At 42.2% G+C, this 26,342-nt stretch overlaps 1 protein-coding gene across 5 annotated transcripts in view; it reads left to right on the top strand.

Annotated features, from left to right (window-relative positions):
• Positions 1–26,342, top strand: part of AIG1 (androgen induced 1) — a 356,709-nt gene that overhangs the window by 110,986 nt on the left and 219,381 nt on the right. For all 5 annotated transcript variants that reach the window (XM_070073475.1, XM_070073476.1, XM_002714854.5 and 2 more), the window contains exon 3: positions 19,918–20,019. In XM_070073475.1, the coding sequence (XP_069929576.1) occupies positions 19,918–20,019 (102 nt within the window). The remainder of the gene's footprint in view (positions 1–19,917; positions 20,020–26,342) is intronic.

Below are 26,342 nucleotides of genomic sequence, written 5' to 3'. Positions count from 1 at the left end.
AAAGATCTTACCTGCTCTTGAGAATTTTTATAGGGAAATTTGCCTACCTGTGCTACAGTTGACAGATTTTTAGGTTTTGTCCCAGTTGTTTGCTTGTTAAGGACAGCACTGCTCTGAACATTCTTTTACTTTTTTCCTGTTTCACATCTACAGGAGAATCTACAGGGCAAAGCTTCCGAAAGGGTGGGCAGTGGTGAAATACAAATGTACTAAGATATGTTGATCTCCTTGGCCCATGAGAATGTAAGCACAGTCTAGAGCACTCATAGTCCCTAGCAGAGAACTTTTATTTCTTATTTGTTAAAAATTATTATAATGAATGACAATCAGATTTTATCAGATTATTTTTCTGTGCATGTGGAGGTGAATATGCCACTTTCCTTACTTATTCCACTGATGTGCTGAAGGACATATACTATTCTAATATTAAACCAATCTCACATCCTTGAGGTAGAATTGATTATAATATTAGAATGTTTGATAAATGTTGATGGGATTACATGTTAAGATTTTGCTTAGAATTTATGCATGTGTTCATGAATGTTAGTTACCTTCCTTAAAGCTGTTATGTCATTTTTGTACTAGCCTCATAAAGCACCTTTGGGCATATTCCCCTCTTGTTATCCTTTGGCAAAAGTTGTGTGAAGGACTGGAATGATCTCTTCTTTGGGTGTTTGATGGAAACCACTAGTAATCCCTCTGTGTCTGGCATACCCTATGGAGGGAGATATTTTATTTGTTTGTTTACTTATTTATTTGAGACTCAAAAGAGCTCCCTAAATGGCCTTAACAGCTGGGGCTGGGCCATGCTGAAGCTGAGAGCCAGGAATTCAACCCAGGTGTCCCATGTGGGTGGCAGGGACCCAGTTATTTGAGCCAATTACTGTTGCTTCTCATGGTCTGCATTAGTAGGAAGCTGGGGTTGGGAGTGCAGCTGTGTATCAAGCCAGGCACTCTGATGCAGACCATGAGCATCTTAACTAATAAACCACACACTGCTCCTGTGGGAAGATTTTTAACTTCTGAAATGATTTTACAACGGCATGGTTATTTGGATTTCCTGTTTCTTCTTGTTTTAATAAGTAGTAGTTTCTTTTTTAAAAAGATTTATTTATTTATTTGAAAGAGTTACACACAGAGAGAGAAGGAAAGGCAGAAAGAAAGAGAGGTCTTCCATCTGCTGGTTCATTCCCCAGATGGCCACAATGGCCAGAGCTGCACCGATCCGAAGCCAGGATCCAGGAGCTTCCTCCGGGTCTTCCGATGCTGGTGCACTGCTTTCCCAGGCCATAGCAGAGAGCTGAATTGGAAGTGGAGCAGCTGGAACTTGAACCGGCACCCAAATGGGATGGCAGCACTGCAGGCGGTGGCTTTACCCACTACGTCACAGTGCCAGCCCCAAGTAGTAGTCTCTTAGTAGAAAATTTTTTAAATCAAATTTCTGAATTTATGACAAATCTGTTCATAAGTATATTTGATAATTTTATTCTCATGATGATCTATAGTCATAACCCCATTTCTTTCCAAATATTGCTCATTTGTAATCTCTCTCTCTTTTCATTCATATTACCAGAATTTATATCTCTAAAAGTCCAAACTCTTAAATTTTTTTTTTTTAAATTTGAAAGGCAGAATTGCAAAGAGGCAGAGGTAGAGAAGTGTTCCATCTGCTGGTTTACTCCCCAGATGGCCGCAATGGCCGGATCTGGGCAGATCCTAAGCCATGAGCTTCTTCTGGGTCTCCCACATGGGTGCAGGGGCACAAGGACTTGGGCCATTTCTGCTTTCTCATGCTGTAGCAGGGAGCTGGATTAGAAGCAGAGAGGCTAAGACTTGAACTGGCACCCATACAGGATGTCGCACTGCAGGCGGAAGCTTTACCCCCTGTGCCACAGCACTGGCCTCCAGTCCATTCTTTTGACTTCAGCAATCCTATCTTCTGTTTTTTTTTTTTTCTATTTCATTCATTATTTGGCTTTTGTTGAAGGTGTATGTCTCACATCAACTTTTAATTCTTTTTTCTAGTGTAAGCACAGAATTTTATAAATTCCCTCAATTAACATTTTATGTTCCAGAAGATTTGCATATACCATTTTATTGTTATTTATTTATAATATTTACTAAGTTCATTATAATTTCATATTCAACTTATATGTTTTTTTTTTCTTTTAAGATTTGTTTATTTATTTGAAGGGCAGAGTTACAGAAAGGGAGAGTCAGAGGAAAAATGAGAGAGGATCTTTCATCCACTGGTGTATTCCCCAAATGGCCACAACAGTTGGAGCTATGAGAGTATCTCAGGCATGGAAAGCCAAGACACTCTGCCAAAAAAAAAAAAAAAATGACCTAAATGAAAGATCTCTGTGAGTGAGATCCCAGCGGGAGGAACGGGCCATCAAAGAAGGAGGTACCTTTCTCTGAAGGGAGGAGAGAACTTCCACTTTGACTATGGCCTTGTCTAAATAAGATCAGAGTCGGCAAACTCAAAAGGCTTCCATAGCCTTAGCAACTCATGACAAGAGCCTAGGGAGATTACTGAAGCCATAAACAAGAGTGTCAATTGTTAAATCAACAACAGGAGTCACTGTGCACTTACTCCCCACGTAGGATCTCTGTCCTTAATGTGTTGTACTGTGTGAATAATGGTATAACTAGTACTCAAGCAGTACTTTACACTTTGTGTGTCTGTGTGGGTGCAAACTGTTAAAATCTTTACTTAGTATATACTAAGTTGATCTTCTGTATATAAAGATAATTGAAAATGAATCTTGATGAAAAATGGGATGGGAGAAGGCGTAGGAGATGGGATGTTGCAGGTGAGAGGGAGGTTATGGGGGGAAAAAGTCGCTATAATTGAAAAGTTGTACTTTGGAAATTTATATTTATTAAATAAAAATTTAAAAACAGTAGGAGCTTAGCCAGGCTGAAGCCAGGAGCCAGGAGCTTCACTGGAATCTCCCACATGGGTCCCAGGCACTTGGGCCATCCTCTGCTGCTTTCCCAGGCACATTAGCAGGGAGCTGGATTAGTAATGGAAAAACTGAGTCTCAAACAGGTGCTCAAATGAGATGCTGGGGTCGTAGACCATAGCTTAACCTGTGGCTCCACAGTGACAGCCCCATCAACTTATAGATTTTAAAGAAATCTTGTTTTCAGTTTTTTTTTTTTTTTTTTTGAGCAGAAACTATGGTTAACAAGATATCAATACTTTAAAATGTTTATGAAGACTGCTTTATGGCCTCAGTGGTGGTCATGTTTTACACTCCCACCTTGTATTTAGAAAAAACACACATTTCTTGAAAGCACAAATCAATCCACAAACCCAAAGATGGCAATGCTATGGTTATGAATTTTCAGGATAATTTTTCCTCCTCTTTTTTGTCAACACAGAGCTCACATTACATTAGCTCTTTTTTCCTTGCTGCCCTTTTCAATGTGAGGGTCGTTGTCATTCCCCTTTACACTGGAGATGCAGCCCTGGGGACTCAAGGTTTCGGTGGAGACTCCCTGCCTTGGACAGTCTTTATCTCCCATCTTCTGGCTCAGATGGTATATCGGGAGATGAGCCCATGGCCACATGGTATGATAGGTGCTCTTTGCAGGAAAGCTGGCCTCAGTACTTGGCGGCTTCCCATGACCCTTTCTCTTCACTGTTTTTGGCATCAGCAATTTTACCACTTTTGATCACTTACTGGATTAACTGAAAAGATGCTTTGCATTTCTTAGCTGTTTTGTAAAACAGCATTAAGGTAATATAGTATGATATTGTGTAGATTTAAGAATGATATATGTTGTGTCTGCACGGTTTTTTGTATTTTACAAAGATACTGTAGAATTATAAATAAGAAACTAGTAAGTGACTTCTTATTTAATATTTCATTTGGCTTTTTAGTGATTGGGATTTTATAGAGAGCATTTATTTTCCCCTATAGATGGATGGATAAGTCCTTGAGTGACTTTTCTGGTTTTCTTTTTTAAGATTTAATTATTTATTTGAAAGGCCTAAATACAGAGAGAGAAGGAGAAAGATAGATCTGCCATCACCGGTTCATTCTCCAATGGCCACAACGGCAGGGGCTGGGCCACGCCAAAGCCAGGAGCCAGGAGCTTCATCCGGGCTTCTCATGTGGGTATAGGGACCAAAGCACTTGGTCCATCATCCACTGCTTTTCCAGGCACATTAGCAGGGAGCTGGATTAGAAGTGGAGCAACTGGAATACAAACCAGTGCCAATATGGGATGCCAGTGCAGCAGGCAGAGGTTAAACATACTACACCACAGCACTGGCCCTGCTTGATTGACTTTTCACTGCATGTCTAATATCACAGATAGGTTCATTCAAGCCTCCTTTTGAACCTATTTTGTATCAGTGTCCCAATAATAGAGGTTCTCTTAACTTTACATATCTTTTCAGCAGATGTTTGTGCCATATATGCCAGGGTTACCATAAATTGTTACAGGGTTAAACAAAATTAACTGTTTCTGTTGTGTTTATTGAAACTAATTATACTCCTATGCATTTTTCTAGAATACTTGATTACTCTTTTTCACTCGCTCTCTGCATTGGCATTTTATTATTGTATTATTATTGTATTTTCCCTCTAAGTCACAATGACTCCAGAATTATGCTTATCACATCCGTGGTACCTTAGCATTTCTTTGCTCCTCTTTGTGTGGCTTGATGCAGGGGCATAAGGTGGAATGTCCAGAGCTTCTTCCTTGGGCCTCATCTTCTCCACACCCCACCTCTCACAATGCATATCTCCTCCACCAGGGATGTTCCCTGGAGAGAGGAGTAAATCTTTAGATGTTACTGTTTATAGAGAATACTGCAATGACTATAAGCCAAACCCAGGCTGTTTGGGTCCTGTTGGAGGAAAAGAAACGTGAACCTGAAAGCCAGTACACTCATGTGTGAGTCAGCAGGGAAATGGACCTGACAGAGAAGCTTGAGACTATGAGAAGAGACATAGGCCACCGAATTTGGCATGCTTGGTGAGGTCTCAGCCTACAGGCACAAAGACAACCAGGGTGCACCCTGCTGGGGACTCCATCCACAAATCCAGCAAGGCAGCTGGTCACAGGGGGCCCTGTCTCAGTCTGTTTTGCATTGCTGTAACAGAATACCTGAGGCTGAGTACTTTATTAAAGAACAGAACTTTTTAGCTCACAGTTCTCAAAGTCCAAAAGCATGATACCCACGTCTGTTGGCCTCTTGGTGGTTCAGCTCATGGCAGAAACATAGAAAGGGGAAGTGGGCACATGCACATGTGGAAGAGCAAGTGTGTGACAGGGACAAAGGGGAGGTTCCTGGCTCACTGTATAACAACCACTCCTGTTGCTACCAGTTCAATCTCATGAGAGTGAGAACCCTCGCAACACTGTTAAATTGGTGGATGAGGCCTCCATATGAACATCAGTTCGTAGGTGGGGACAGACCACGTGCAAACCACCTCAGGAGCCATCCACACCAGCCGATACTCTGAGAGGAGATTTACACCCTAAAGATGAAGTGATCATGTGAAAGGAACCTATTAATTAAAATTTGAGTGAGGAAGGTAGTAAGGTTCCAAGGTTGCAAGGGAAGTTGCAGTTGTTACTAGGACCAGCAAATGTTCTGAAACAGTATTGCTCCTCCATACCATGGATGAGTTTTTCAGAGGGAAGATTAACCTGGCTGAATAATCATTGTTGAGATGCTTTCAGTTCTACTGATGCACTTAAGTACCAGTGAAGAATGGATTCTTCCAACTTATCTGTATTCCATGGTGCTGTTCTTGGACCCTGTTGGACACATCCATATTCAGAGGGCCGGCATGATGGTTTTCCACCAAACATTACTATTTTCCTTTTCCTCTAGCTGTTTTTAGAATGGCCACATTCACTCACCAAAAATTCTTTGAATTTCTACTATATTCAGACTTTTCTATAAAACCTGGAATTACCTATGAACTGGTCTCTGGCTTTTAATTTTTTCATTCACAAATTATTAATTCATTCTAAGTGTCTGGTACCTACTGTATACAAACTAAGTGTTTAAGGAGATTAAAGGCATTGGTTCTGATACTGACTTCAGGTTGACTCACTTGTAATGGAGATTGGCAAGTAGTCAATACTCATCACAGACAAGGTTTGCGATGAGGCCTTATGCTTGTACACAAAGGAGGCAGGCTGGCATGAAAAGTTTCTGCCAACTCTGATCAAAGCTGAATGGGGTAAGGGGGGTTGATGGAGTTTGGGAGGTGTAACTATACCCTCTCCGTCTCTGGCTCATCCTCTTTGGTACATGGCACTTAAGTTTGCATTTGGCTTAGGGTTCTGCACAGGCACAGCTGCTTCTCGCATGCTCAAACTGCCTCCCCAGGAGGGTCATATATGGGTTGCACTGGGCTCTTCTGGGCATGTGTGCTGGTTGGGGAAGTCTCTGATGGAGCATTGTAGGTTTTTTTGCAATTAGGCTCTGGATGCTCCTTGCTTCTGAAGGGTTTGGAGCTGAGGGAAGCTGCTGGTGGTCAGTGATGAGTACATGGTTGTGTGGGGCGTGCACACACGCTCGGGTCAGGAGAGGTTTGATTTAGTAAGGCCTGTCTCTATACAGGAGATCTACCCTCTGGCCTTATATTCCCACATGACCTCTGTGGAAGTTTTTAAATTTTCTAAAGCTGAGTTTTTCATCTGCAAAACCAGAAAAATAATAGTTACCTCAAGGTCCTTATGATTCTTAATGCTTTTGAAGTCTCTGGACCAAGCGTTATAGAGACTAAACAAATGACAACTGGGCTCAACACAGCACTGAGAAAGATATGTGAAACTCTCAGAATGATAGCATCGTAGGGATGGAAAACAAATTGGTGGTTTCTGGGGGCTGAGGCTGAGGGGGTAGTTTTAGGGAGTAGCTTTGTGATGTGGAACTCTTCGATAGCCTATCTTGGTAGTGGGGATACAGCCATATCCCTGTGATAACATTTCATTAGCCACATATTCCTTTCCACATAAATCAAGTGTATGTAAAAACTGGAGAACTCTGAATATTGCCTGTAGTTGAATGAATCGTGTTGTGCCGATGCCAAGTCTCTGGCTTTGAACAGGTGCCATGACTATGTAAGATGTTATCTCTGGGGAAAGCTGGATGAAGACAGGAGCGTGGTTATTTTTTCAACTTCTTGTGAGTTTCAGACTATTTCAAAATGGAATTTTAAAATAAAAATATAAAACACCCAAAGAAATGGTAATGCAAGAAAGAGGAGATGGACTGGTCTTTGCCTTTATGGAGTTTGCATTTTACTTGCAAGAGGAAATAGTAATTAACTGCACAAATCAACTAACTATCATCACTATGCTTGGTAGTTTGAAGGAACACCATGATGTGTTATGGAGCATGTGCAAAGGGAGGGGACAAAACTGTGGGGCAACTAGGGGGATGCTTCTTAGCAAGCGTGACATTTAAATGTCCATCCCAGTGGTGAGGGTGAGCTGAGTGAGATGTGCGAAGTCACTGTAGGCAGAGGGAGTAGCACTTGGAGGGGGCCTTGAAGATAGAAAGAACTGTCATGTACCTTGGAGGGACCAGCAAGTCGAAGAGCGTGTAAGAGCTGTAGTTAAACTATTTGTGTAAGCAGAGTGCCATGGTTTATCAGGGAAAGAAGTACTCACTGTAGACCAGAAACTAGGGATGGGGATGGATCAACTGCACAGTGGAAGAAACAATTGATAGAGCTTATATTTTGAAGAGATTTTTAAAAAAGATTTCAAGCTGGAGTTAGAAAATACACAGTGGAGTGAATGCTTGGAAGTGTGTGGTGAGTTTGAGAAGCTATACATACTTTGGTGAGCAAGGTACCTGGAAGAAGCTGGAAGGGAACAGGAAAGAGACTTTGGAGCCAGATCGCAAGGGGGTTTGGTCTTGTACAGCAAGCAAGGAGAAGCCATTGGAAGGCTTTAGCTGTAAGTTCTTCAAAGTAACTAATTTGAGATAAAACTTGATAGAGTTAAAAGAAAGCTTGAAGCCAGTTAGCCTAGCCAAGAGGCTACTGCAGCAGTCCAGGATAGGAACAGTCTAGTTTGGAACTGAGTTAGGGCAGTACATCTTGGGAGCGAGGAATGACAAAGGAACCATTGTGAACAGAACTCATTAGGTAACAGAGATCACAGATCTAGGAGCCTCCCTCCTAGTGATGCATTCCCCTAACACATTCCTATAGGTCACGTATTTTAACATGCTCTTTGCAGCCTTTGAGAAATCAGAAACACTGCACATGTGCATCACCAAGTGAATACTTACGTAAATCACACACACAATAATACTGTGGGATACTGTGGAGCGTTTAGGAAATAAGGAGTAACTCCTTAAATTTTTCAAACATTTTATTTATCTATTTTTGGTTATTTGAAAGGTAGAGTACAGAGGGGGAGAGAGAGAGAGAGAGAGAGAGAGGGACAGAGATCCATAAAGAGATTTTTCACTCACTGGTTCACTCCACAAATGTCCTGCAACAGCCAGGGCTGTGCCAGGTTGAACCAGGAACTTAATCTGTGTCTCCCACATGGGTGACAGGTATGAATCTACTTGAAATGTCACTTAATGTTCATTAGAAGGAAACTGGAATGTAGAATGGTGCCAGGCCTTGAACTTGGGCACTAATGTGGCAGACCATGCACCATCTTTGCCAGTGTGCCAGATACCTGCCCCTCATTACTTGTTTTTTTAAAGATGTATTTATTTACTTGAAAGTCAGAGTTACAGAGAGAGAGAGAGAGAAAGAGAGAGAGAGAGGTCTTCCATCTGCTGGTTCAGTCCCCAATTGGTTGCAACGGCCAAAGCTGTGCCGATCCAAAGGCAGGATCCAGGAGCTTCCTCTGGGTCTCCCATGCGGATGCAGGGGCCCAAGGATTTGGGCCATCTTCTACTGCTTTCCCAGGCCATAGCAGAAAGCTGGATCGGAAGTGGAGCAGCTGGGACTTGAACCGGTGCCCATATGGGATGTTCGCACTGCAGGTGGTGGCTTTACCAGCTATGCCACAGTGCCAGCCCTTCGAAACTTGTTTTTAAGTCAGAATAATTGTAAAAGGCTAGGTATAGTATGACCCAATTTTGTGAAATAATATATGGAGTACATTTTATGTGCATGCATAGAGAAGGGTATGGAAAGATACACATCTCCTTTTGACAATTATTGTTTCTGTAGGTAGAGATTGCAAAGGATTGTTACATAGTATAACTTTCTTTACAGTGACTTATTTATTATAAATGTTTTTCATGCTTCAATACATCTTGTCTTAGATTGGGCTTCTTGTGAATGGGCTCTTAGGTGGAGAACATGTGCTAGGGGACAGAGCTCTTGGGAGATTCACAAAGTGAGGAAGACCACAGTAGGCAGAGGGAAAGCTCTATCACTCTGCAACTTTAACTAAAACACACGGGGAGCTCTGGAGCAGGGAGAGGCCTTCAGACTTGTGCTAAACCAAGGTAACTGGGCTGGATCTTCGTATCCTTGCATTTGGCAGCCATTGGTTGTGGACAACTCCAGAAGATGGACCATGGCCTGGGACAAGGCAGTTCCTCACAGAAATGGGCAACATCCAATGAGGGGTGCAGCTGAAACTGGCTAGCAGCTGGTGTTCCTAACATCCAGGGAGAGGTGCATCAGCTGGAAAGAGGGAGTCTGGGAGAAACACTACAGTACGCACTACAGTTATTCCACATAAGTGTACACTGGATTTTCAGGCCTTGCAGAATTTGATTAATTTTACCACAGCTTAGTTTTCACAAATGCAAAATTAAGGGAAGAAAAATTTTTCTCATTGCAGAAAAAATTTCAATGAAATTTAAAAACTCTTAGTGATTAGAGTTGGAAAACAATTTATTTAACCTGATGTAGAATATTTTCTATAGTCTGCCCTTGCACTGCATGTGCAGGTTCTTGTGGTTCAGTACTGATCCTCGACCTCGCATGGGCCCAGGGCCCTGTCATCCATCGCCTTGGCCAGCATTCACAGGGCACCATGATTCTGATATTGGCATTTGCCTCCAGGTAGTCCTAGTTTCTCTGTTTCCTACTGCTCTGTTTTTTTCCTGTTCTTTTTTCCCCCTTGTATGCTTTTTTTTTTTTTTTTTTTTTTTTTTTGGGCTCCTAGTGATTTCCCTTCCTTTCTTGTGTGCTCAGCAATACTTTAAAAAGTATGTTTGCTGTAATTTATTTAGTACCTAGAATTTCACAGCAGGAGGAGTTTTCAGGATCTCTAGTCCATGTCCTGCAGAAAGCTGAGCCCCGGCAGTCTACACTAAGGACAGCTTTTCCTTTGACTGCCTTGAACATGATTTTCACTTTTATTTTTTATGTTTTATTGGTTTCTTATGTTCTTCTCACTTTTTTTAACCCTCTTCTCTCACTCTGTCTTCTCTTAAATTTCAAGTTTTTTCTTTGACCTCTTTTCTTTTTTCTTTTCTCTTTTTTGACCTCTTTTCTTTAGTGGAGAATTGTTTGATCATAAATTATACCTATTTTGGCATAATATTTTGGTTTGTATTACTTGGTGATCTTTTTTGTCGTATTCCCTTATGTATTTTTGTGATATATATGAATATATACATGCCACACTGTTTCTCTCCTTGTGACCACTCAGCTTCCCATTGAGCAAATTGGTTTGTTCTTCCTTAGCCAGCTCTTTGTGACAGGACAGAAGAGGAGACAGGCTAGGGACTGAGCTAGGGCAGCTTGAGTTTCTGTTTATTTTCCACCATGACCTTGCCCTGGAGAATGGCTTCTATTTAGGCTCAGCTCATTCCTCTCTCCTTGACTATCCCAGGGTGGCATGAAGTTTGGTCCTCATCAGGCGGTGGGAGCTGTGTATTGAGGCTTGTTACCCCTGGTGTTTGTGTTGACCTTGACATATGCACATCTGCTCCTGCAGAGAAGGTGCCCTGGCCCTTTGTACATTTAGCATCATCACCTCTGTCACCTGAAGCCATCGGGGGTCAGAGCATTTCCCAGCGCTCCCATGCATTGAGACCTCATGTTCCCAGCAAGGGTCATTTAATGTCCCTCAGGGAATGCCACCTGTAAGAGCTCTGCGTTCTTCTCACTTGGCCAGAGATCGGGCAGATCTTATTTCTTCCATTAGAGTCTTTCCCTGTCCTCGTTCAATTTTCCTAACACTTGGCAGGCTCTTTCAAGAGTGATGTGGGATTATGGGTATTTCCTATCTCTACCAGTTTTCCTTTCTGTCTCTCATTCCCTTTACACTTGGCTGACTTCAGGAAACACAGTTGTGGGTCCTCCATCTTGATCAAGAAGTCCAGAGCAGGATTCTTGGAGGGTAGGATGATTAAAAAACAAAACAAACCACTCAAACAGGTGAAGGACCTAAGAAGGAAGAGACTCTAATAATAGCATGGAAACAAGAGGTTATCTTCCCAACACAGAGAATGATGAAAAATACAGAGAGAACACAAAGAAAACATTTTAGGTCAATAGGAAAAAAATTGAGGGAGTAAAATGGTACTTGTTCCTGTGGGGGAGGTGGGATTGGGCACTTACAGGAAACAGCAGTATACTTTATTCATTTGTTCATCAAATGTTTATCACATGCATGCCAAAAAAAAAAAAAAAAACTTTCCAGGCAATGGGGGATCAGCAAGGAACAAGACAGACAAGTTCCCGTTCTCTGATACTTTACCTTGTCATATAGGATAAAGACAAGAAGAAGTGAACAACAATAACATATGCCTGCTTTCTATCAGGGTCTGTGATAGAAAATAATGAAGAAGAGGAGAAGCCAGTGGGGCTTTTCTGTAAAGATACTATTTAAGCTGGACCTGAAGGAACAGAGAAGCCAGGCATGTGACATTGGGGAAATAGTATTCCTAACACGGAAAGGAGAAAGGACTATAGTCCTGAAGTGGGAAAGGCCTTAATCATTTGTAGGAGTAACCAAATTGCAGTTGGAGTTGAGGAGCCAAGAGAGAACACAGCCCATGCTGGGACTGGTGAGAAAGGCAGGAAACATACCAGGCAGGCACTGCAGGAGTTAGGGTTTTATTGTCACATTACTTAGTCAGGAGAGCTAATTAAGGACTTAAATGTAAACAAATATGGGTAAATGATACATCTACTTAAACGATGACATTGAAAGCCATGAAAAAGAAAAGCATAACATCAGCATGTACTTTAGAATGTCATATGGAGATGCTGGGTTTAAGGCTAATTGGGCAGAATGCATAGCATAAAAACTGTAGTGTTTCTCCCAGACTCGTGGTTATGAGGAGATGAATTCCATGTCACACTTCTAGGAATGAGTCCTGGAAACTGCTCTGGGACAGAAGATGCTGTGGCCTGGTGCAAGGCCCTTTGCTTCACTGTGAGTTGCTGATGTAGAGGGTAGGGTTGAGGGAAGTAAGGCAGAAGGAAGGCCTTCGCTTGGGTGCTCAGAGTCTGGTCAGGTTGGGTATCCCCTGTGCATGGGGGCCATCAGAGACAAAGCCAGTTCTCCTCCAGAACATACAGCTTCTTTCTCTGCCCAGAAAAAGTGTGATCAGAAAGAGAAACCACAGTTAGAAGCATCTCTAAAGATTACCTCCCAGTGACAGGTAAAAACAGGAAAAGAATTGATGGGAAGGAAAGTCAAGAAAAAGAAAAATCTTAAAGCAAGGTAATAGAGCCCAAAACAGAATTTAACTTTCTTCTTATCAATATTTGGTAAAGGTTGAGTACCAATATACGAGTTTTTTAAAAAAAAGATTTATTTATTAATTGAAAGGGTTAGGGAGGGAGGGAGGGAGGGAGTGGGAGTGGGAGAAAGAGAGAGAGAGAGAGAGAGAGAGAGAGAGAGAGAGAGAGAGATCTTTCATCTGCTGATTCACTCCCCAAATGGCCGCAACAACTTGGTGCTGGACCCAGCCAAAACCAGGAGCCAGTAGCTTCTTCCAGGTCTCCATGTGGGTGTAGGGGCCCCAATCACTTGGGCCATTTTCCACTGCTTTCTCAGGCACATGATCAGGGGGCTGGATCAAATGGAACAGCCAGGACTTGAACTGGTGCCCTGGTGCCCTAAGGGATGCTGGCATCACAGGCAGTGGCTTAACCTACTATGCCACAACCCTGCACGCTTATAAGCTTTTTTGAGATATTTATTTATTTATTTATTTATTGGAAAGGTAGCATTATAAAGAGAGAGGGACACACACACACACACACAAACACACACACACCCAGAGTGGGGGCAGAGAGAGAGAATATCTTTAATTTGCTGGTTAACTCTCCAAGTGGCCATAATGGCTAGTACTGGGCCAGGCTGAAACCAGGAGCGTGGAACTCCGTCTGTGTCTCCCAGTGGGTACAGGGTCCCGTTCTCCACAGCTTTCTCAGATACATTAGCAGAGATCTGGTTAGGAAGAGGAGCAACTGGGACTTGAACCAGCACTCATGTGGGATGCTGGAGTCACAGAGGGTAGCTTAGCTTGCTGCACCACAATACTAGCCCCAATGTATGAGTTTTAAAAGGGAAAAAAATGTCATGGGATCATATTCTGTTGAAGTTGAAGACTTTAAAGATGTGTTCATGTATTTCTTTTCTTCCCTCCTTCCCTCCTTCAGCAGTGGATGTTTGAGGATATGACTCTTTAGCCTTCTTCATGGCAAATTTCTCTGCAACATCCTTTGCATTGATTTTGCTGAATTCCAAAGAATTTCCCACAAATCATTAAAGCTTTTTCTTAGAAGTGAACTGAAGCTGAAGCTTCCAGCTGCCAGGAGACTCCATGTGAGACATGCCTTTCAAAAAGAGGCAAACCACGAATCCAGTTGTGTTTTGCCATTAATTTCCAGTAATTCCAGAGGTTCAAACAGGGCATTAATGACTAGCTGTCGGTCAAGTATGTTGTCTTAAAGCTGGAAGGACTGGAAAGTGACCGTGCTCCTTCCACTCTCAGTTCAAGTACAGTATTCTGGTCTGGCAACCTAGAAGCAGCAGGTGCACCCTGAGAAATAGCTGGCCATTGGTCCTGGCTAGAGAAGGAGTTTCTTTACCACAGGGGGAGCATTTCAGTATCACTTAGTTTGTCCAAGAGAAGCTATTTTTGTTTCATATCCATGTCCTGGGAGTAGAGTTCAAACTTATTTTGGGTTTGTTGATGACCATACCCTATCAAGAGGATATCAGTGCAGGAAGCCAAGAAGCTACCATCTGTGCTGTGTTTGGATCTAAAGAATTATTTAGAAGGCTGATTACCGAGTTAGCTGTGCCTCCTGATCTTCTAGTGTTACACCTAGAAAGGTGACCGACACTTTCTTGGAAGTCACATCACTTCTAGTGGTGCATATAACTCCATCAGTATACAGTAGGGACCAAAGTTTTGACTAACGTTTCCCTGTTGAGTGATGACTCCCGCACTTTATATGTTAGGGATGCCGTGAATGATCACTCACGGTGAACATTTTGCAGTAGCTTGCAACAGTGGCATGTTGGTAAATGTTTAACGACAGGCTCTACAGGGGAAAAATACCTGATTTGTAGCACATGCCAATTGCCATGATAGAATATTAAGAACAACCAGTTGGGTGTTTTGACACAGTAGGTTAAGCCACCACTTGGGATGCCTGAATCCCATATCAGAGTGCTGATTTGAGTCCTGGCTATTCTTCCAATCCAGCTTCCTATTCATGTGCCTAAGAAGGCAGCAATGGATGGAGTGTTTGAGCCCCTACCACCCATGTATGAGACTCAGATGGAGCTCTGGGCTCCTGACTTTGACCTGGCAACCCTAGTCATTGCAGCCATTGAGGAGTGAATTGGCAGATGGGAGACTGAACTCCCCTACCCCCAACTCTCCTTTCGAACAAGTAAATGAATCTTTAAAAAGAGAAAAATCTACAGCTAATATTAACTTTAAATGTTGAAAGACTGGATACTTTTCCAATGATAAAGAGGATGGTAAGAATACTTATTGTAAATCAGTTCTTTTGACACTGTACTGAAGGTCCTACCTAGTGTAATAAATAAAGGAAAAGAAGTAAAAATGTAAAAGGCAAACACAATGTAAAGGAAGAAGGAGAACTGTCATTGTTTATGCATCATGTTAGTATAAAAATCCAAGATATCTTCTAAAATAGCTGCCAAACTATTAAGTGAACTTAGTAGAGTTATACAATACAGTGTCAATATTAAAATACCAGTTGTACTTTACAAACTAGCAACAAAGAAAGTAAAATATGTACAATATGTAAGATAGCATCACAAAGCATGAAATATATAAGGATAGGCTTAACAAAATATGTACAATATCTGTATACTGAAAAGTACCAACCTTGTTGAAAGAAATTAAAGAACACTGACTAAATAGAGTTGTAAATTATGTTCATGGTTTGGCAGACTCAATATTGTTAAAATTTCAGCTGTCCCCAGATAGTCCCAATGAGAATTCTAGCAGAGTATTTGTAAAAATTAACAAGCTGATATTTTGAAATTTAAATGGAAATGCAAAGGCTTAAAATAGCGGAACAGTTTTGGAAATGAACAGGGTGGGAATCTATGGAATGCAGATTTTTAACATGGCCCCGAGATGCCAGCCCCTGCTGCTCAGGCCTGTGTAATTCCCTCCCCTTAAGTGGGACAGGAACCTGTGAACAGGGTGGGCTGTCCTGCTGATGTGAAGATTATGTTACATGGCAGAAGTGGAGGGATTTCCACCAATGGCTCTATGCAAGACTGAGATGATTTCATGCCTGTGTGGGGACAATCAGAAAGAAAATTTTGGTCTCCATTCCATGGAAACATTTGCATCTTTACCACCTCTCAGGTCAATGCAAACTCTTACTAGAGAGTCCACCCTAGGGTCAGTCTATGGGAGGAGGCCCACATATGCCCTGAAGCCCACTGCTGTCTCTTTGGGCAGGGCCCTCAGGGGTCAATGTTCTCCAGGGTGTTGTCCAGAAGGGAAGGGATTGCAGGTTTTAGATAAGACTGCCAAGGCCCCAGGGTCTCCTCACTCCATTAAGAGGCTTAAGGTGGCTGGAGGAGGGGGCTCCCAAAGCAGGATATCTCAAATTTTGCAGGCATACAAGTGACCTCAGGGTCTTATTGAAGTGCAGGATCAGAACATGTGTGGGGTGAGACCTGGGATTCTGCACCTCTAACATGCCCTAAGGTGACGTGCCGGGCCCTGACACATAGCCCCAGGTGCAAGGGCAGTCCCCTTGGGAAGTTTGGCAGTGCATCATTGGTATCAAGGCATACAGTCAGCCCCAGCTGTACCGGTGTCACCTAGAGTTGTCACAACTCTGCAGCAACAAGAAAGTGAAAAGAGGAAGAAGGGCTGTGCTTCATTGTGTGTCCACTCTGTGTCTCAAGTGACTTTATTTGTTACATCTCATGTAATTCATTGACCACTGCTCTCTTCCAGGAAAGCGCTTAGAAATACTGGCTAGCACGTCAAGATATTCTTCCTGACCTCTCAGCAGCCCTCATTTCAGGCTGTCTTTCTGTCCCAGGTACTCAAGCCACAGTGCTTGGAAGCCCCATCCCTGATTCCATATCCTCGTTGTCAACACCTCTTGACAGCCCTGGAAAACGTGCTGGCTGGTTCTACCACAGAGTCCTGTCCCTCCTGATTCCTGACAGATTTCCTGTTAAGTGCCTTCCTGACCTTCTAGCACATTATCCACAGCAGTGTCCCAAGTCATTTCCACTCATTGTTGGAATAAGGGCAGCCCTGTTTCTAACCGTGAGCCAAAGGACTCAGATCCCAGGTGAAGAAGGGAAGAAGGCTTCCTGTCCCTACTCCCTTTCTTCTCCTGGGCTTGGCTCATCTGGCCTTCCTTGTCTTCCCATCTCATTTGCTCTGATTTCCAGCCACTCAAAATATTGCCCAGACTTCTTATTTTGTGAACTCATTCGTGCTCTCTATGTGTGCTGTTGCAGTCCTCCATCCCCACACTCAGTGCCCTCTGCTCACCCCCTACCACCAGCTTCATCTCTTACATTATAGACTTTACTTCTACTCAACCACAAGTTTAGAGATATTCAAGGAAAAAAAATTAGTATGCATTTTACTATTTAGCACCATATGCCTGTATTTACATGTATATAAAAGTACATTAAGTTTTTCATTTCTCTGACAAATCCTTTTTCATGAAATAAGACTAAATTAAATACGTTGTAGAGTATCTGCATTATCACTTAGTTGGGTCATATCAATGAAGTTATAATGAGCTTTATTTATGATATGTGAAAACATATACAAATAGCTATTATTAAGCATAAATGAAAAAATTTGACTTTTCTGTTTACTGAAAGGAAAAATGCAATAATCTTTGTTCCAGTCTGCTCAAAGAAGTAATGTTGAAAGTTAATGTAACACAGGTTCAAAATAGCTGTTAAATATATGTAAATTATAAAAGTGATTATCAGTGATAGTCAGTACATTTTGAGTCTTAAGTGGAGTAAATAATCAAAAATTGTAAATAATTTAAAAATTATTCATTGTACTTAGAAATTCATGATAGTGCCGGCGCCGCGGCTCACTAGGCTAATCCTCCGCCTAGCGCACCGGCACACTGGGTTCTAGTCTCAGTCGGGGCACCGGATTCTGTCCCGGTTGCCCCTCTTCCAGTCCAGCTCTCTGCTGTGGCCCGGGAGTGCATTGGAGGATGGCCCAAGTGCTTGGGCCCTGCACCCCATGAGAGACCAGGAGAAGCACCTGGCTCCTGGCTCCTGCCTTCGGATAAGCGCAGTACGCTGGCCGCAGCACGCCGGCCGCGGCGGCCATTGGAGGGTGAACCATCGGCAAAAAGAAGACCTTTCTGTCTCTCTCTCTCTCTCTCTCCCACTGTCCACTCTGCCTGTAAAAAAAAAAAAAAAAAAAAAAAAGAAATTCATGATAGTTAGTCTTAAACTAATAATACATTTCTTCATTTATGTTTTGTATTTATAAACTGACAGTGAAAATAGTTGACCTAAAAGCAAGACAAATAACCAAGAATCCCAACCTGGTATTAAAACTCTGTTCAGTTTACAGTTGCCTTGTGTAATGCTCATCCACTGTGGTTTTTTAAAGATTTATTTATTTATTTGAAAGGCAGAGTTACAGAGAGGCAGAGGCAGAGAAAGAGAGAGAGAGAGAGGTCTTGCATTTGCTGGTTCGCTCCCCCAATGGCCATAACAGCTGGAACTCTGCCGATCTGAAGCCAGGAGCCAGGAGCTTCTTCCACATCTCCCATGCAGGTGCAGGGGCCCAAGGACTTGGGCCATCTTCTACTGCTTTCCCAGGCCTTAGCAGAGAGTTGGATCGGAAGTGGAGCAGCCGGGACTCAAACCCATGCCATTATGGGATACTGGCACTGCAGGCGGCATCTTTACGCACTACTCCACAGCACCGGCCCCATCCATCGTATTTTATAAAACAATAAATAATTGTAATATCCTAGATATTAAGAGTGACTTTTATCTTGTTCTTGGCAAAGATTACCTATGTCATAAGTGACATAGTTTGAAAAGAACCCTTCTGATAACTAGCCTTGAAAAACCAAGTATATCCAGTTGTTAAATAAAAGGTGACATTAAGAGTTTGTTATTTGGCTCATCAGTTAATGCCAGTCTGGACAGTGGAATGCCTACATGCAAGTCTCAGCTCCACTTACAGTTCCAGCTTCCTGCTAGTGTGCACACTGGAAGGCAGCAGGTGACAGCTCAGGTAGTTGGAGACCTAGATTGAATTCTGAGTTCCTGGATTTGACCTGGCCCAGTTCTGGCTGTTCCTGGCATTTGGGGAGTGAACAAACAGATGGATGTTGTTTGTCTATCTTTTACTAAAAATCTGTCTCTCTTTCTCTCTCCCTCTCTCTCTCTTCCTTTTGAATAAAAATGAATAAACTTTAAAAGAGTGACATTAAAATATTTATTACTTTTAATTATAAAATATGGGAGCATGAATGATGTAATTATAAAAACTGAAGTAAAATCATTTCTGTTTAATGTTTGTGCCATGTTTTTTTATTCTCTAATATTTTTGTTTTGTATTGTTTTGTTTTGAGCCATTACTCTGCAGAGGGTTTGAAGCATAGGGATGAGCTCTTTTTCCATGGAATTTTTTTTTTTTATCTTTGACAAAAGCATACACGTTTTAAACAATTCTATGCTGAAGGTTGAGATCTTGAGCAATTCATTTCTTAATTTTACCTGAACTTCTTTCCTCTCCATTAGTTACAAGAACGGTAAAATAATAAATTGAATACTCTCCATTTACTCTTTTTAGATGATTGTGTTGCTGTTGGGCCAAAACAAACCTCTGGAATCCAGATGAACTTCTAAGTTATTCCAAGAGAATTAGGAATCTTCCTTTACTGTCTGCATACCCTGCTTTGCAGTGTAGCTAAAGCCCTTGCTTAGACAGTATAAATTAATGCATTTGCTGGAAATGTGACTTTGGGACATTTTATAGCAGTGGTTTCGATGCTGTTAGTGGTGAAATGGAAACTTGAGAATGTGAAGATTAATTTAAACCACATGATGAGTTCAAGGAAAAGGGACATATTCTACAGTTTCTTGAATGCTAAATCTATGTACAGTGGGGAATGGGATCCGAGAAAACCACCACTGAACTTTTAAACCCTCTTGAGAGGAATCAGCCCAGCACAATTAGCCCTGTAATGGAGCTGTTCCTGATGACAGGTCTCTCTGCTCTCCCTAGAATCAGATTCCTTTGCCTGGGAGAACACAATTGGGAGACCAGAAGAAGAGGCACCCCCAACCATGACCACTGAAGGAATGAAGCTGGAACTCTTTAGTTCTTAGCTGGTTTTCTGATCTGCCTTTCCTCATAGAATCCAAATCTCGTTGGGTTCATTTAACAGTAGATATCCAACAAATTGTATGTTGTGGCTAGTTGATGAACTTGAAATAAAATATTTTCTTTTCCCCTTCCAGTTCGTTGTGGCAGTGTTCTGGATCATTTATGCCTATGACAGAGAGATGATCTACCCGAAGCTGCTTGATAATTTTATCCCAGGGTGGCTGAATCACGGCATGGTGAGTGGACTAACGCCAAGTGGTGACCTTTTATTTATTTATTAAAAATCTGTTAAAGAGCTATCTTCTAATTTAGACTTTCCATACAATCTTCCTAAATAGCTGTGAACTCTTGGGATGTTATAATGATATATTCCAATTAGAGAAAAATACTCAAGGTTAAAAAAAAAAAACCACCACTTCTCCCTTCTTATGCAATTGAGTCATTATTTCTGTAGCAGAAAAACCAACATTGTATAAATGATTTTAAAATATATCTAGCGCATTCTAGGATGAATTCAATTTTTGTGTCATTGGAAGGTTTGCTCTCAGAGCCCAATTGATTCCCACCTACACAACCATCAACACCCTGGCTCGACTCCCACCCCACACAAGTGGGATTGTGTTGGAAGTAACTGTTGTACTTGGATAGTCCTTCTCTGGTGAACAGCAAGGCTGTTATTTTCCCTTGGAGATCTGGTGCAGGCTCTTGGAGATGTCTTGAGCAGTGGAGTTGTTTGTGTTGTCAGCGTCTGCCCATCGTAGGGTGTTTGCCTGCAGCTGCAAGGCTGTTTCCTCAGCTTAGTTTTTGTGATGCTGTAGCCACTGGTGTTACCTTCACTTGTTTCAAATCAAGTACTTTGGATGGTTTGCACCTCAATTTCTGTGGAGATATGTTGCGTCGTCTTCCCTTTCAGTTTCTAGAATCGAGCACTGTTTTGTTATTAACTCAGAAGCTTGCATGCTGGTTATAGCAATTTTTAGAATGTGTCCCAGGGTGTTCCTGGTGAAAAGGGCAACCCATCACAGAAATTATAGGGGAAGAAAGCATTAGAAATCACGAGTCTTAGGGCTAAAATAACAATCTCCCTTCTACCCCCAATTCCGGGATATTTTAAGAAAATGATGTGTACTAACAAACAGTTCTGCCCTGAGGGACTTTGATCAAACCTTTCTTAAGCCAACTCATCAAAAATGACATATCTCTGAGAACCAGGGTTTTTGAGTTTCATTAGGGCCGTACAGGGGAAGGATTAACACAGCGCCTCTGTGGTTTCAAACACATCCACTGTGTCGTGTTGCTTTAGTACAGCCATCTGAGGGGCCTCATATGGTTACCTTGCCCTCTCCAACGTTTTACTTTTCTTGAATATGAGCAGCCCTTTCAGAACCTCATGCCTCTGCAGTCTTCTGTCCCAAATGCCCTTCTCATTCTTTCCTGGCAAACGCCTGCTCATCCTGCTGGCCTATCTGCTATCTTCATTAAGAAGCTTTTCCTAACTCCCCAAGCAAAGGTAGCTATTCCATTATTTGTGCTTACCCAACACTTTCACATCTCTTTTCAACATATCTGTATCCCCACGAAAATGTTAAACTCCTAAGGCAAAACAACAGCCTTTGAATCCTAAGCAGTTGTCCAGCTGCCTGGCACATGTTAGGATCAATACATATTTATTACCTTGATGATGGAACTCAATATGGCCAATTTCCACAGTTCTTGCCAGGCAATCCTAATAGCTGCTATATTTTGAGAGTCTTTTGTATTCTAGGCATTCTGCAGTGATTATATCGTTTAATTTCCACAATGGCACACTGAATAAGGAATTGTAAATATTATCTCACTTACAGATGATGAAACTGAGGCTCAGCAAGGTTATATTATTTGCCCCAAATCACTTAGCTAAGGATGATAGGAAAGGGCTCTGAGTCCAGTCCTATCTGACCTCATATGTGTATGTGTTGTTTCTACCAATTTATATTTTGTCTGAAGCAAAGCTTTCACTCTCAATAGAAGCTGTGACTTTGTAAAAGCTTTTACAATTGTGTAGGAGGAACACCTTCGGGACACTCTGAAATTTAGGTTCAAAGTGTGTAGCATAGTTCAGGTGTCTGAGATAAGGTGGTTGTTAATTAGGTATTTTAAGAAAAAGTTGTCAGGGCGTTCCTGATTCCTAAAAGCAGAGCTGTAAGTGGAGATGGGCTTTGCCAATTGCTGCTCCAGACATCAAACCAGAAAGCATTGTAAGAAAAGAGCAGGCTTCAGACACCAGGTATATTGTCGTACAAAGAGCAATCAACTACTGCAGTGTTATATTAGAAGAGGAAGAAGAGTGACATTGTCTAGATAACTTTCTCTGGGTCCAGACTCAACTGCACTGGGGAAAGGCAACTTCCGGAGCTGTTGCTGGCTGCTGGAGGAGAAATATTGTGCTGTCTTCTGCTGACATTAGAAGGGCTTTAGCTGAGAACAGACCCTTGTATCGTGTGCTACAGTCCCAAGCTTGGACTGCTTGGCCTGTTGTTTACATCCCTGAACACATAGTAGTCTCTATCACATCCAGCCAGAGAATAAATCACAACCTTTGCAGATCCTGGTTTGAAATTTGTAATGTTTAGAACAAACGGCTTATGAAGCATGTGTGTAGCTGTTAGAACTTGGCCATGGCTCTGTTAGCTTTCTCTGATTCACTTTGATGGATGACAGTTCTTACTCTGGGAGACAAAAATGACTTAGAAACCCAAGGAAGAGTTGAGTGACACAAATACTTATGAAAGAGAACAGATAAGTTAATTAATGTGTCAAATCTTCTAAGTTAAAATGAGCTTAGTAGAGTCTTTCACAATAAATTTTATTCCTCAGCAAACTTGAATGACCATTTCTTTGCTTTTCTCTTGTTCTAATTCATAGTTGCAGAATTACCAAAAACTTGTAGATGATGACTAAAGAATAGTTTGCAACATTAAATAATTTGTAATATTTAAATTTTGTATAAATATAACTTTAGACACAATAATCATAAGATGTGATGCTGAGTCTTTAGATTGGCAGTTGAAATGTGAGCATTGTGCTGGAGTCACAATTTAATTTTTATAAAATTGTGTAATAAGTTTTGTGAAATTTCAGAAAATTAAATATTTTCAGCTTTGATTAAATTTCATTTAAAGAGTCAATAATTATTAATTATAATTTACTTTTCCTTTTATTTATAATGGATCACTTTCAATGTTTAACGTTTTAAGTGTATGAAAATTATTAAATTAAAATTTTTATTTTAATACTTACATTTTTGTTGGAACATTAAAATAAGTACTTTTATATTTTCTTTTCAATTAATCTTTTAGATTATATTTTATTTTCAATAGCTCTTTTAGATTATTATTATACAGTTTCCATTTTAACAACCTATTTAGGCCGGCGCCGCGGCTCACTAGGCTAATCCTCTGCCTAGCGGCGCCGGCACACCGGGTTCTAGTCCCGGTCGGGGCGCCGGATTCTGTTCCGGTTGCCCCTCTTTCAGGCCAGCTCTATGCTGTGGCCAGGGAGTGCAGTGGAGGATGGCCCAGGTGCTTGGGCCCTGCACCCCATGGGAGACCAGGAAAAGCACCTGGCTCCTGGCTCCTGCCATCGGATCAGCGCGGTGCGCCAGCCGCAGTGCGCGGGCCACGGCGGCCATTGGAGGGTGAACCAATGGCAAAGGAAGACCTTTCTCTCTGTCTCTCTCTCTCACTGTCCACTCTGCCTGTCAAAAAATAAAAAAAAAAAACTATTTAGATGTTACAAATATGCTGAATGAATGCAAGAAAAATATTTTGTTGAAGTGAAGGAATTAAATACAAATTTTACAATATGTATTCATATTAATGAAGTATATTTTTAAAAAATATTTATTTATTTATTTATTTGAAAGTCAGAGTTACAGAGAGAGAAAGAGGCAGAGAGAGGGAGAGAGAGAAAGAGAGAGGTCTTCCATCCATTGGTTCACTCCCCAGTTGGCCGCACAGCCAGAGCTGTGCTGATCTGAAGGAGGAACCAGGAGCTTCTTCCAGGTCTCCCACACAGGTTCAGGGGCCCAAGGAGTTGGGTCATCTTTCACTGCTTTCCCAGGCCATATCAGAGAGCTGGATCGGAAGTGGTACAGCTGGGACTCTTAACCGGCGCCCATATGGGATGCCGGCACTGCTAATGGGCAGCTTTACCCACTACGCCACAGCACTGGTCTCAATCAAATATCTCAATGTTTGTATTTGCACTTTCTAAATCCACATCTTCTATCTCTCTATTCATCCAATCACATTTTTAAAAAGATTTATTTATTTATTTGAAAAAGTACAGAGAGGGAGAGACAGAGATAGATATTTTCCATCTGCTGGTTCACTCCCCAATAGCAGCAATAGCTGGGGCTGGGCCAGACTGAAGCCAGGAACCAGGAGCTTCTTCCAGGTCTCACACATGGGTAGCAGTGGCCAAAGCACTTGGGCCATTTTCCGTTGCTTTTCCCAGGTGTATTAGCAGGGAGCCAGATAGGAAGTGGAGCAGCTGGGACTTGAACTGGCACCCATACGGGATGCCAGTGTCACAGGTGACACTATGCCCCACTGTGCCCCAAAATCCCATCCAATCACATGTGTTTGTATTTTGTTGTGAAAAAATGTCTGGTGATGTGGATCAAGACATAATTTATTTAGTGTCTTATTAGCTTGATTTGTAACTTTTCAATATTTTTGCAAATGATTATGGCCCACCAGACTATCTGTTGTAGATGTGGGACGGAGTCCCTCTATTGGAGTCTTTGAAGGTCACTCCAGCATGGCCATAGAAATCACACTGGGAGAGACATATGAAAAAAAGAATTTATTACACTCCCAATTCTTTTTTTTTTTTTTAAGTTTTTTTTTTTTTTTTTATTTTTTGACAGGCAGAGTGGACAGTGAGAGAGAGAGACAGAGAGAAAGGTCTTCCTTTGCCGTTGGTTCACCCTCCAATGGCCGCCACGGCCAGCGCGCTGCGGCCGGCGCACCGCACTGATCCGATGACAGGAGCCAGGAGCCAGGTGCTTTTCCTGGTCTCCCATGGGGTGCAGGGCCCAAGCACCTGGGCCATCCTCCACTGCACTCCCAGGCCACAGCAGAGAGCTGGCCTGGAAGAGGGGCAAGCGGAACAGAATCCGGTGCCCCAACCGGGACTAGAACCCGGTGTGCCGGCGCCGCTAGGCAGAGGATTAGCCTAGTGAGTCGCGGCGCCGGCCTACACTCCCAATTCTAAGAAATGGGAGGCATGGTGCATCATCATGCTGAGCAGGGTGTAGCATATGGAAGAAACTCCCTGGGATCAAGCTCAGCCAAGCAAGTGGAGAGGAGGGAGAGGGAGCGAAAAAGAGGCAGATAGAACCCATGGGTTAGTGCTTTATTGCGGGTCATGGTTGGCATACACAGCAAAAAGTGTGAGGGCATCTCACTTGTGTGTCTGAGTATCCCCGAGTCTCACTCAGCGGAGGGCAAGAAAGGGAACCTGGGGCAGGTGACAGCCATACCTCACTGGTGCTGGTGCAGTTGCTCACCTGTTTGCTCACAGCTGATTTGTGGGTATGTTGAGGCATCAGACTAGGAGACCTGAAAGATGCCCAATGCAGTGACATTGCCAGTTTAGAACTTTATCATTAAACAAATTCTGGGAGAGAATGTTCTTCGTCTAGAATCACATTCATCATTTGAAGAGACTCAACATAATGTCTGGGGATCTGGAGCCCAGAACCACCAGCCTGACATTGAGGGTGAGGGGCTCTCAGAGCAACAACTCAGAAAGCAGCATCAACTCCGACGTGCGTTTGCAGCATTCACCTGCCTAGCACAGCATTGCCAGCAAACGACCATGAGAAAATTCCTAGGGTCTAAAACTCTAGGACTTTCATTCTTATTCACACTACAGTTACCAGAAGTTAGGCATGATTAGAACTAAAGGAAAATGCTCTTTTCTGTTGTCTACCTTTGTCTCTCACCAGCCAATCCTAGAATTTATTTGAATGAGAGAAGAAGAAAGGAACAAATTGATGAGTTGAACAGTGATACAGTTATAGTGTCACTGAGAGTCTGCAGTCATTCTAGTTCTACTGGGGTCTCTCCAGGGCCCATGAAAATGGAAGGGAAGTGGGGGAGAATAATTTTAATTTATTACAATTAAAAATATAAGCACCAAGTATAACACTTTGAATGGAGCTAATTCAGTATCCAAAACCAAACATTGGTTTTCTTTGCAACCCTATTTCTCTTTGTATCTCTTTGTATCTTTAATAGCATATCACACCCATTAGACATTCACTAAATGTTGATGATTAAAAGGATGTCTGTGTATTTGCTTTTTTGGGGGTAAGATTTATTCATTTATTTGAAAGGCGGGGTTACAGAGAGGCAAAGAGAGAGAAAGAGGTCTTCCAACCTCTGGCTCACTCCCCAGATGACCACTACAGCCAGAGCTGGGCCAATCCAAAACCAGGAACCAGGAGCTTCTTCCAGGTCTCCCACATGGACGCAGGGGCTCAAGGACTTGGGCCATCTTCTACTGCTTT

The sequence above is a fragment of the Oryctolagus cuniculus genome, chromosome 5 (assembly GCF_964237555.1).
Source record: "Oryctolagus cuniculus chromosome 5, mOryCun1.1, whole genome shotgun sequence".
NCBI lineage: Eukaryota > Metazoa > Chordata > Mammalia > Lagomorpha > Leporidae > Oryctolagus > Oryctolagus cuniculus.
The sequence above is the reverse complement of the archived record's forward strand: the minus strand, read 5'-3'. Positions and strand labels throughout refer to the sequence as shown.